Source organism: Chaetodon trifascialis, chromosome 12 (assembly GCF_039877785.1).
Source record: "Chaetodon trifascialis isolate fChaTrf1 chromosome 12, fChaTrf1.hap1, whole genome shotgun sequence".
Lineage (NCBI taxonomy): Eukaryota > Metazoa > Chordata > Actinopteri > Chaetodontiformes > Chaetodontidae > Chaetodon > Chaetodon trifascialis.
Window position 1 is genome coordinate 27,032,366 of NC_092067.1, and position 12,368 is coordinate 27,044,733.

The following is a 12,368-nucleotide window of genomic DNA, read 5'->3' on the forward strand; positions in this document are numbered from 1 at the left end:
AACGCAGACGACACGCGGCCGAACGCAGACGACACATGGCCGAACGCAGACGACCTGCGGCCGAACGCAGACGACCTGCGGCCGAATGCAGACGACACGCGGCCGAACACAGACGACACATGGCCGAACGCAGACGACCTGCGGCCGAACGCAGACGACCTGCGGCCGAACGCAGACGACACGCGGCCGAACGCAGACGACACGCGGCCGAACGCAGACGACACGCAGCCGAACGCAGACGACCTGCGGCCGAACGCAGACGACCTGCGGCCGAATGCAGACGACACGCGGCCGAACGCAGACGACACGCGGCCGAACGCAGACGACCTGCGGCCGAACACAAACGACACGCGGCCGAACGCAGACGACACGCGGCCGAACGCAGACGACCTGCGGCCGAACGCAGACGACACGCGGCCGAACGCAGACGACCTGCGGCCGAACGCAGACGACACGCGGCCGAACACAGACGACACGCGGCCGAACGCAGACGACCTGCGGCCGAACGCAGACGACACGCAGACGACACGCGGCCAAACGCAGACGACACGCGGCCGAACGCAGACGACCTGCGGCCGAACGCAGACGACCTGCGGCCGAACGCAGACGACACGCGGCTGAACGCAGATGACCTGAAGCCGAACGCAGACGACCTGCAGCCTCTCATTAACTCATTACAGGTTTCGTGTTGAGCTCTCTGCTCCTGGTGACGCTGCAGCGGAGGTTCAGCCGCAGTCATCACAGCAGCCGTCATCAGGCTCCACCGAGCTCTTGTTTATCTGTGTGGTGTGTCGTGAGTCGGCGTTTCATTAAATTACAGCCACCTGAAAACCCTTCACGTCACGCTGTTCGACAGCAGCCACGAAACTGACTAAACCCTGGAGGTCCCTCTGCGGAGGCAGCGTGTGGTTTGTCTGCTCAGGGCTCCTGTAGAAACATGGCCCCTCACTCTACGGTAACAGTCTGAATGACCCTCTGAATCCACCACGACGGACCTTTAAACGAGGCTGCAGTGAGCGAAGACACGTTGTCTTTTAAAGGACGATTTAACATCAGAGAGACATTAAGAGACGTCTGTGAAGTGACAGGAAACAGATAAAAGAGAGGCTGCTGGGTTCAGAGGACCAGTTATGGAGGACAGACAGGAAGTGAGCAGGAGCTCATTAGCGTCTGTGTCTCAACGACAACATGTGGGACACTGAGGGACACGTCCTTGATGTTTTATGTTCTGGCTTCAGTTCAGTGCTTACAGACGGCTCTGTGCCTTTAAGAACTTCAACAAAAACGAGAACGAGACGAGACTTTAGAACGACGACTCCGTGTCTCCGTTTGTCCGTCTCACCTGCGTCCCTGTGAAGTTGACCATGGACTCCATGTTGATGCCGTTGAAGATGTTCACCTGAAACACCAAACACACACATGAAACCACTTCACGGTGCGTGTGTGTGTGCGTGCACCTTTAACACTTACATAGCCCAGAGCTTTCTCCCCACGCGGGACTCCAGTCACGTAGTCTGTGGACATGAGAAGAAACAGTTTACAAGCTGCAGCTCTGACCTGACGCATCCCATAATAATCAGAACACTCAATCATGGCCGCGGCCGAGAGGAAGCGGTGCTGTGCTCTTTCACCTTCTTTGCCGTCATCGTTGAAGTCTCCAACCGTCACCGAGTATCCTGACGAGCAGAGACGCAGGTTCAGTGAGTGAAGCTACAGAACGTGAGGATGGATGTGTGCTCAAAGTTCAAAGGTCACAGCTAGCTTCAGCTGCTACATTTAGCTACAGTCTAAACTCCTCTGAGGTTTCATGATGGCGCCTCCTCCTTGTCTTCCATGAATTCAGAGGAATCTGTTTTGTCCTCTTTCAGCCCGTCTTCAATCCGCTGAGTCATGTTTTACTTCGGGAAGACATTCAAAAACTACCTGGACATAGCGGTCACCATGGTGACGTGACCTGCTGTGCTCGTTAAGTTTCATAAACATGGCTGACATGAACACGAGGAGGAGGAGACTCAGACCGTCAGATACCTCATCAAAGGAAGGTGAGTGTGTGCGCGCGTGTGTGTGTGTGTGTGTGTGTGTGTGCATGCATGCTTACCGAGGTAACTGTCGTCATACTGAGCGCTGGCTGACTTGGTGGCGTGGGTGTTTGCATACGATGTGATGTACTCTTTATCAAAGCGGGCGAAAATCTCTGAGACGTCATCAGAAATCAGCTGGCCTGAGGAGAGAAGAGGAGAACGACAGAGAAGAGGGCAGAGGAGAAGAGAAGAGGAAGAGAAGAAGATGACAAGAAGATGACAAGAAGAAAAGAATAGAACAAGAAAAAAGAAGAGAAGAAGAAGAAGAGAGAACAGAAGAGACGAAGAGAACAAGATGACAAGAAGAAAAAAGAAAACAAGAAAAAAGAAGAGAAGAAAAGAACAGAAGAAGAAAAAAGGAAGAGAAGAAAAAAGAAGAGAGAACACAGAGAAGAAGAAGAGAGAACGAGAAGAGAAGAGGAAGAGAACATGAAAAACAAGGAGAGAAGACAAGAAAAGAAGAGAAGAAGAAACAAGATGACAGAAGATGACAAGAGAGAACAGAAAGATAAGAGAAAAATGAGAGAAGAAGAAGAGAAAAACCCCAAACAGAAATGGGAAGAAGAGAAGAACAGAGCAGATGGTCGGAGAACAATAGGAGGCGGAAGAACAGAGCAGAACAGGAGAAAGAAGAGAAAGAGAACAAGTGATTTTATTTTTGTTTACAAGCTGCTTTAGAAAAACACACACAGGCTGTAATTAGAGGAACCACACAGCGTTAACAACGGCCTAATCACAAACAGAGGCGTGTGTGTGTGTGTGTGTGTGTGTGTGTGTGTGCGTGTGTGTGTGTGTGTGCGTGTGGTTGGCTGTGTAGTTGTGAGTGTTGACTCAACAGGAAACAATAATTAGGCTAACACACCCCAGGAAGAGCCTCGCCATGGAGAGAGAGAAAACATGGCACCGAGTCAGCGTTCAGGATGTGTTCTGTCACACCCTGCAACGACTAGACAAACATGGCTTGCATCACACACACACACACACACACACACACACACACACACACACACACACACACACACACACACACACACACTCACACACACACACACACACACACACACACACACACACACACACACACACACACACACACACACACCGTCTGAACCCTCACCTGCCTGCTCTGTACCTGCTTATTAAACTCTTCAGATGGTCAGAGTGAGAAGTTCAAAACAGTCAAACTGTCTCCATTAACAGTCTGCCACAACAGCTGTTAGCCGCTACTGTTAGCCACGTCTGTTAGCCACGTCTGTTAGCCACGTCTGTTAGCCGCGCCTTTTAGCGGCTCCTGTTAGCCTCTCCCGTTAGCCACAGGCCCACAGATGCACAGAGCGCTATCATGCCAGTGCTCTGATCCTGACCATGAGAGAGTTCTGCAGTGAGGAGGAGCGTCTTGTTGGAATGAGATTTATGGACGTGTCTTTTTGTGTGGACTTGTGAGATAATGACAGGCTTGGAAAAGTCCCACTGAAGGCCTTCGCACCCAGCGTCTTTGTTTCGGTTAAAACAAACCCTGCTTCATTCGCCAGCTGTCTGGGCTGGTGTGAAAGCTGTTAGCTGTTCCCTGTTCAGACCAAGACCGCTTTAAAAGGGGGGGTCTCAGTCCACTTGAAGACAGAAAAACAAACAAACCCACCACAGGACTGTGAGAGCAGATGAGCTTTGATTGCCATCACGTCCATCTGCTGCTCAGGAAGAGTTCTAATGATCGATCGTGTTAGCATAAGTTCACGTCAAAGCTAATCATTTGTGTTCATGAGCTGTCAGAGGACAACCCCACCCTCAGCCTGATGGTCTCCGTTCAACCAGTGGACGACTGGACTGTTTGTTAGCATTAGCTTGTGTGTCCACAGATCTTTCACCTCATTTCTTTGCACTCGTCGTTAGCTTGAAGCTACGATCAGAGAAACATCTTTCTTTTCTTCTGCTCGCTCAGGTGGACGTTTCTTTGCTGTTTGTGGGACGTCAGAGGAGCTTGTATTGGATCTACTTAAGACAGCGAAGAACGAGATGCTTTGACGTCCATCTGAAGTCTGCCGGTTTGATCTCAGCCATCTGTCGGTGTGAGACCAGATCCTGGACTGAGCCTCAGCAGTCACAGCTCCAGAAATATCACATGACTTCAGATGGTTTTCCTGCACCGAGGCCTGATCCCCACAGGAGGCCACAGTGACTCAGCTCGTCCCGCTCATGCTGATCCAGCACCACGAGAACCACCGAGGCACAAAGTCTGAAGTCATTTCTAACATTAGGAACATAATATTCACTAGCTTGGAGTCTTCATCGCTGCCTTTGATGGAGACGGCTTTCTGAATGACCGCCACCATCAGACGATCAGTGACCAGCTTGAAGCCAGCAGCCGGGGAGCATGAGATCACACAATGCAAGAACCCGTCTTTCCTGGCCGCGTTAGTGGCTGAACCACAGCGGTTTGGACCAATCAGCGTCCTGTGAGGGACCTCAGGCAGCGCCAGGCCGGCGGCCTTCACTGAAAGGTCACTGAAAGACGAGAACAACACTGACTGTTTGAAACCAGCCTGTGATTGACAGACAGGTCATCCAATGTGCGTCCTAATGAGGCCTCTTCATGCTAACAACACGAGGACCCGCCCATGGACCCACAGTACGACCGCAGAGTATTTTTACTTTGAGTACTGCGTTGTTATTGCTGATTAAACGAGGAGGACGCAACACAACTGTTATCTGCTGCAACACAACCGGTCTCATCCTGCGGCCTGCGTTATCACCACACACACACAGACACACAGACACACACACACACACACACACACACACACACACACACACACACACACACACACACACACACACACACACACACACACACACACACACACACACTCACCCTGCCAGTAGAAGCTGCCTGGTCCTCCCACCACCACTTTATTGTTCTTCTGAAAGCACAAAAACAAAAGACTTCATCACTTCCACTTCTTGTTGGACTCACTGAGTCAGTAAAGTGTGTGAGGGGTTAATGACAGCTCCTCCTCCTCCTCCTCCTCCTCCTGCACAGACCCCACAGGCCCGGCTGGCCTGGGATCAGCAGTTAATGCAGAGACAGCTGAGGTGTCTGGCTTACTGACCTTCAGGAAGTCGACGCTGAAGCCGGCCTGGCAGAAGCCCTGACCTTCAGGCGAGTTGGCGCCTGCACAGACAAACAAACAGCAGCATGAAATCATCATCGAGAGAAAAGAGGCGCGCAGAAAGTTTGACTGCAGACACTCAGAGTGAGCAGCCTCAAACAGACAACGTTTCAACCGATGCTACCCTGAAGTGACATCACTGTTAGCCAATCACAACTCTAACTTCTACATTAAAACACTGCTTCAGCAGCTGTCTGGTGAACTGGTGAACTGATGAAGATGAGCTGTGCAGAGGAAGGAGACGGCGAAGAGGAAAGAACGTACTCGATCTGCAGGGCGAGTACTCGACCACTGTGGTGCCTTTCTTCAGGTAACACGTCCCCACCGGCTCGCGCTCAGAGACGCCGAAGGTCGACCATTGGTAGAGGGGGGCGCAGGCCTGGACACACACACACACACACACACACACACACACACACACACACACACACACACACACACACACACACACACACACACACACACACGTAAAAGATAATGTAGATCGTTCAGCTCAGACCGACAGTGTGAGCAGTACAAATACACACAGTACCTAACCAGGCACTGAGTACCTGAGTGCTTACAGTAATACTGCAGTACTGCCTCAGGAGAGGGACTGAGAGGCGTGACGAGCAGCAGAGGATGTACATGTAGGACTAACGTGTGTGTGTGTGTGTGCGTGTGTGTTACCAGGATGCGTTCTCCATCAGATCGTACTGAAGCACCGAACCACTGCTTGGACTTAAACTCCATCTGCGCGCCGTCAGCGTTGGTCCTGTCGCCTGTGAAGAGACAGGAAGTGTTTGACAAAGCAGAGACTTCAGGGGTAAAAACACGGCGTTTACTGACGCCGAACGGCCAATCAGAGCCTCAGAGCCGCCCAAAGGGACTGCCGTCTGTCCAGGTGTGAAGTAACGTGTACAGGTGAGACTAACGAGTTGCTCAGCTCACTGCTCCACACAGAGAAAACAACAACAGTCCAAGAGGGAAGAAGGAAAACGTAGGAAAAAAGTTCCACAGTCACCAAAAAACACCTGTGACCAGCTGATCGAACAGACACCTGAGCTTTAAACACACGCGCACACACGCGTACACACGCTCTATCATCGGTGGGGACGTTCAGTCCAGACAGAGCAGGTTTGGACGCTCTGGCCTGGGGACATGTTTGCTGTGAGACTGATCTGAGAGCTGCTTTGTCTCCCAAACTCTGGCACTAACTCAGATGTTTTCCCCCGAGCTGTAATCACGGTGCTCACGACGCCAGGCGGCCATGATGCCAGGCGTTTGTGCCAGCTGGTCACCGTCTTACTGTCACCATGGCGACAGAGTCTTTGTCTATTTGTGTTGTGTTTGTCAGTAGAGGACTTCAGTCCTCCAGCAGCTCTGTGAGGACGCTGAGTTCACCGCGAGGAAAAGCAAACTGACTGGAAAGAAATCAATGATAATGATTAGCTGATGATCAGCGTTGCGATCCAAGAGGTCGCTGCGTCTGAGCGTCGACGTGATGATTGACATCGACGGCGACTGAGACGTGAGCGACAGCATTCAGAGTTGGTACGGAGACAGACAGAGGACATGTGCAGCGAGACTTTGACTGAAGCTGAGCAGGAGCTAACGCTGCTAACAGCGCTACTCTTCCTCTTCCTCTCGATGAACTGAGGCATCTGAAGGTGCTGCAGAGGTCACTGTGTCACCAGCGTCGGCCAATGAGCTATGAGCTGTCTCCAGAGACCAGCAGACATAACGTCTTCTGTGGACGGGACTTTTTCTGAGAACAAACGAGGAAAAACCCTGTTTTAAAAATACCTCTGTGTGTGTGTGTGTGTGTGTGTGTGTGTGTGTGTGTGTGTGTGTGCGTGCGTGGGCTGAATTGTTGACACATTTAACTGCTCAGTGTGGACACACTGAGGGCAGCTAATAAGTAAACAAGTCGATCAGTTCTACACACACAAACACACACACACACACACACACACACACACACACACACACACACACACACACACACACACTGAACAGACATGAAACTTGTTCTAACCACAGACAGAGACAGACAGACAGGCAGACAGAGGGACAGACAGGCAGACAGAGGGACAGACAGACAGACAGAGGGACAGACAGACAGAGGGACAGGCAGGCGGTGGACTTATCATGACATCGTGGCTCTGACTCATATTTCTCTGTTTCAGCTCACTTCCTGTTATAAGCTCAAATATAAACGAGTCACCCCCCCCCCCACACACACACAGAAGAATTCCAGTTCATTCTGGTCTGTGGTCACTAAAGCTTTGGCAGCGATCATGTAGGTCAGATCAACAACAAAGACTTCTATTATACACACACACACACACACACACACACACACACACACACACACACACACACACACACACACACACACACACACACACACACAGAAACCGGCCACTCACTCACAGCGTCCTGCAGCGTCCTGCAGCGTCCTGCAGCGTCCTGCAGCGTCCTGCTCAGAGGCACTCCGGCAGCGCAGACGCTGGGCTGCAGACTGAGCGCTGCTGAAGCGTAAACATCCTGTGAAAATGTGTCTGCTGCAGCAGATTTATGGACGCCGCGTGAGACAAATTCACCTTTTATGGACATGAGAAGCCTGAACAGCACGCAGGCTGCAGCTGGACCGGCAGGCCGACACGCCGGCCCACGTCAGACCCTGCACCCGGATCAGTTTAACACCGTCACAGAAGCTGTTTGATAGCTCACATTAAAGCCTCGGTGTAACACACCTGTCCCTCAGAGAGCCGTCCTGTCCTGCAGAGACGCTCACAGACAGACATGAGACAGACAGCAGACGCTTTGGACCCGTTTTCACCTGACAGGAAGTGATTTCTTCTAACACACAAACACTGGAGCTGTCCTGCCTCGTCTCTCCTCTTCCTCCTTCAGCAGCCTGCTGTTCTTCTTCTGAGACTCTGAGTTTGAACTTCTCTCTGGACTCACTTTGTTCTCTTCTCCTAAAAATGGCTGCCGTGTGAGTCATGTGAGGCCGAAGTGTGTGTGTGTGTGTGTGTGTGTGTGTGTGTGTGTGTGTGTGTGTGTGTGTGTGTGTGTGTGTGTGTGTGTGTGTCACTGATGAAGCCATCAGAGGATCAGACCTGTTTGGAAATAACACCTTTCATACACTCTGTGGTCAGCAGCTGATGATCACTTAAATCTTTCCCATGAGGCCGCAGCGTCCACGCCCAGAGTGACCGACACACCGACAACACGGCGTGAACCAGCAGAACCCACTGTGATCCATTTCCCATGATGCACAGCGTGTACGTACTGATGCAGAGAGCTGTGCTGATAAACAAGCAGCATCCTGCATGCTATCAGAGTTTAGGCTAACGTTAGCATCTCTAACAGCATCAGCGTCTGCTAACGTGACCTGAGCTCACCTCGATCGAACACACCTGTCAGTCCTCGTCCTGACTGGGACGAAACCAGTTTCAGCAGAACTGAGCTGAACTGAAACACAGGACAGAGGTGTTTGCTTGTGTCCATGACGTCTCCGCCTGCTAGCTTTAGCCTCAGTTTGTTAGCATGGCAGCGTTCATGCAGCCATGAAGCTCATTGGTCAGCCACAGGCTTCAGCCATTCAGCATTAAAGGAGAAGCGTAAACTGTTCGAGTCGCTCTGACCTGCGTGTGTGTGTGTTCGTGTGTGTGCTGGGTCTCACAGAGGACGCCATCACGAGGACGAACAGCTGACAGAAAACCCTTTCTAACTGTTTCTGTGTGAATATCTTGGAGCTGCTCGTTGTTGTTCTGACAGCCTGAAACAATAAATCACATACTGCCTCAGCTGGGAGGAGACAGGACCTCACCTCCGCCGGCGGTCCCTGGACGAGTCCACACACCTCCCGTTTCACCACACATTCCTGAATGTGTCCTAACAGGAGATAAGAGCAGCCCGGCCCTGATTATCCCACCAACAAGACGCAGTTAGAGCAAAGTGTGGAGGCCGAGGTCGGCTCGGCGGACCAAAGCTCCTTTCTGCGTGTGCTCGCCACAGTTTCTGCTTCAGCCAGTCAGAGTTTCACTGACACGTTCGCAGCGAGGTCATGAGACTCAGGCAGGCTGATCAGCCTCACTGTTTACTGAAGCTGTGCCAGAGCAGCTGCTAACGCTGCTAACGCTGCTAACGCTGCTAATGCTGCTAACGCTAACACTTTCTACAGCTGATCCACTTTCAAACATTTCAGCTGAACACAAACAGGGAGGCTTCAGGAGTCCACTGTCTGAGCAGAGACGTCCTTCACTGAGACCCAGAGCCCACAAGACGCTGTTCATCACGTCCACCAGAGTCCACAAGAGACCACAAGAGTCCATTAGAGACCACAAGAGATTCAGAATCGTTCAGACTGTTTGAGTGGATTCAGCTCTGGGTGTTTGAGTTGATCTGATGAAGAAATGACCGAATTCTGACTCCTGCTGACACACAGGAGGAGCAACGACTGACGAAGATGAAATGCACATTAATTAAGATTTAAATTGATCACGTCTGTTCACTTCTGCTGAGACCATGGAGCAGAAAACACATGTTATTGTTGTAATCATGATTATCATCAGATTCTGAACATTTCTTTGTTTTATATGAAAGAAACCCACTCCTGCAGGGAGGAGGAGGAGGAGGAGGAGGAGGAGGGGGGAGCAGCTGTCGAGGGTTCACGGGTTTCTCAGGCTGACTGTAAACAGCGTCATGAAACATGAAGGAGAGGTTTGAGTACCTGAACTGTCGAACTGCAGCTGCTGGCAGGCTGAGGAGCTCCTCCAGGGGCAGCTGTACACTGCTCCTCTCTCCACAACGTCCCCGGAGGAGGACGTGTTGGCCCGAGGAGCACCAATCAGAACATCTGACCTGAGGAGAGGAGAGGAGAGGAGGAGAGGAGAGGAGGAGAGGAGAGGAGAGGAGAGATGCTGATGTTTAGCAGGCATAAAGTTTACCATCTTACTTTAGCATGTTAGCATATTAGCATGCTAACATGCTAATTAGCAGCCTGTCCCTCTGAGGCTGTTGTGTGTCATCATCTCTGTAGGTGTCTGCTCATAAACCAGTATTAGAGTACTGAACACATCAACATGTTGACCTGATGGTGGCGCTACGTTAAAAACGTGTTTTTAATCGTGTGGATGTTTGTCAGGATACAAATAAAACACAGAAACACACTAAGCTCTCCAGAAAGTAGCTGAGTGCATCTGCTCAGGGACCGTCTAATCGCTGGAACCAAATACGCAGCAGTGAACAGGGTGCGGTCTAATACCTGAAGCGCGGAGGAGGAGGTCTGTGTTGTGATGGTTTAAACACAAACTCTCAGACTTCAGCAGGAAGAGGACGAGGAAAAGTCCTCATCCTCCTCCTCATCATCAGTGATGAAGCCACAGCACAGAGCAAACACCTCTGACACACTGCACGCGATATTACCTGTTACTCACCTTTAACGGCTCAGTTTTACCTTCAGATCACTTTAAATGAGCCCGTTAAAGGCCTGAATCATCAACACAGCGAGGAGACCGTCTGTGCTTCAGGTCTGTGATTCAGGTCTGTGATTCAGGTCTGTGCCTCAGGTCTGTGCTTCAGGTCTGTGCTTCAGGTCTGTGCCTCAGGTCTGTGCCTCAGGTCTGTGCCTCAGGTCTGTGCCTCAGGTCTGTGCCTCAGGTCTGTGATTCAGGTCTGTGCCTCAGGTCTGTGCTTCAGGTCTGTGCCTCAGGTCTGTGCCTCAGGTCTGTGATTCAGGTCTGTGCTTCAGGTCTGTGATTCAGGTCTGTGCTTCAGGTCTGTGCCTCAGGTCTGTGCCTCAGGTCTGTGATTCAGGTCTGTGATTCAGGTCTGTGATTCAGGTCTGTGCCTCAGGTCTGTGCTTCAGGTCTGTGATTCAGGTCTGTGCCTCAGGTCTGTGCTTCAGGTCTGTGCCTCAGGTCTGTGCCTCAGGTCTGTGATTCAGGTCTGTGCCTCAGGTCTGTGATTCAGGTCTGTGCCTCAGGTCTGTGCCTCAGGTCTGTGCCTCAGGTCTGTGATTCAGGTCTGTGATTCAGGTCTGTGCCTCAGGTCTGTGCCTCAGGTCTGTGCCTCAGGTCTGTGATTCAGGTCTGTGCCTCAGGTCTGTGCCTCAGGTCTGTGATTCAGGTCTGTGCTTCAGGTCTGTGATTCAGGTCTGTGATTCAGGTCTGTGATTACTGTCAGCAACATTTCCTCGAAACGTTCATTTTCTATCAAGTGTAAGACTTTTTAACACTAACTTTGACGTCACGGAGAAAAGGTCAAGTGAAATCAGCCGAAGGTCAAACTGATGATAACACGGTTCACACATTAGGTCACATCATCATCATCATCATCATCATCATCATCATCATCATCATCATCATTTCCTGACCGGGACCTCTTACTTCTGGTTGTTGGAAGGCTTGAAAAAGTCCACCGAGAAGCCGAAGTAGCTTCCCTCCGGTCCGGAGAACACGGACGGTTTGTCCACATCCAGGTTGAAGGAGCCGCAGCGGTGGACGAGCACCAGCGCGAGCAGAGCGACGGCTGTCCGTCCTCCTGCCATGGCCGCCGGGGAACTCCGCGGGTTAGCCGATGAAAACACGGATGAAGAGGATGCAGAGTTAGCTAACGTACTGCGGGTTGTGTCCGCCCGCAGAGTCCCTTTAAACGGACCCTAAATGTCTGAACGGGACGCTGAGCGGAACAAATCTCAGCAAAGTATTAAAGAAACGCACTTCCGGCTCGTAGCGGCTTCAGTCCGGCGGCGGCGGCTCGTTAGCCCGTTTTATCCGCCGAGAGGAGGAGAAACACGGAACAGTCCCGGGGAGAGGCCGAGACTGCGTGCGTGCCTGCGTGCGTGTCATCCAATCAGCTGAACTCAAACCGCATCAAAACATGACATCCTGTCAACCCCTTTCAAAACAAAAGCATCCTGCCTGCTCGGTCTAGAGTGGTGTCGATAGTGAGTTGAGCTGATTTTAGACAGGACATGTGTGTTATTAGACTAAATAAAATACAGACTGATTATTTAACAGTTTGGTATGTTTTATTTGATGAAAAACGAGTCAAAACATGTTTATTTATCTTCTAGTTCCTTATCGATTAAACCTTTTTGTGTATATTCAGCGTCAACATGTTGAAA

The 12,368-nt window shown here is 51.2% G+C and overlaps 1 protein-coding gene across 1 annotated transcript in view; it reads right to left on the reverse strand.

Moving 5' to 3' along the window:
- The window catches only part of itgav (integrin, alpha V), a 25,939-nt gene extending 13,868 nt beyond the window's left edge, over positions 1-12,071 (reverse strand). The window contains exons 1-10 of the mRNA XM_070975600.1: positions 11,629-12,071; positions 9,972-10,102; positions 5,918-6,009; positions 5,513-5,627; positions 5,189-5,250; positions 4,951-4,999; positions 2,099-2,221; positions 1,632-1,676; positions 1,471-1,514; positions 1,343-1,399 (exon numbers count right to left, since the gene is read on the reverse strand). Of these exons, the coding sequence (XP_070831701.1) occupies positions 1,343-1,399; positions 1,471-1,514; positions 1,632-1,676; positions 2,099-2,221; positions 4,951-4,999; positions 5,189-5,250; positions 5,513-5,627; positions 5,918-6,009; positions 9,972-10,102; positions 11,629-11,789 (879 nt within the window). The 5' untranslated portion in view covers positions 11,790-12,071. The remainder of the gene's footprint in view (positions 1-1,342; positions 1,400-1,470; positions 1,515-1,631; positions 1,677-2,098; positions 2,222-4,950; positions 5,000-5,188; positions 5,251-5,512; positions 5,628-5,917; positions 6,010-9,971; positions 10,103-11,628) is intronic.
- Between the last annotated feature and the right edge of the window lie 297 nt (positions 12,072-12,368).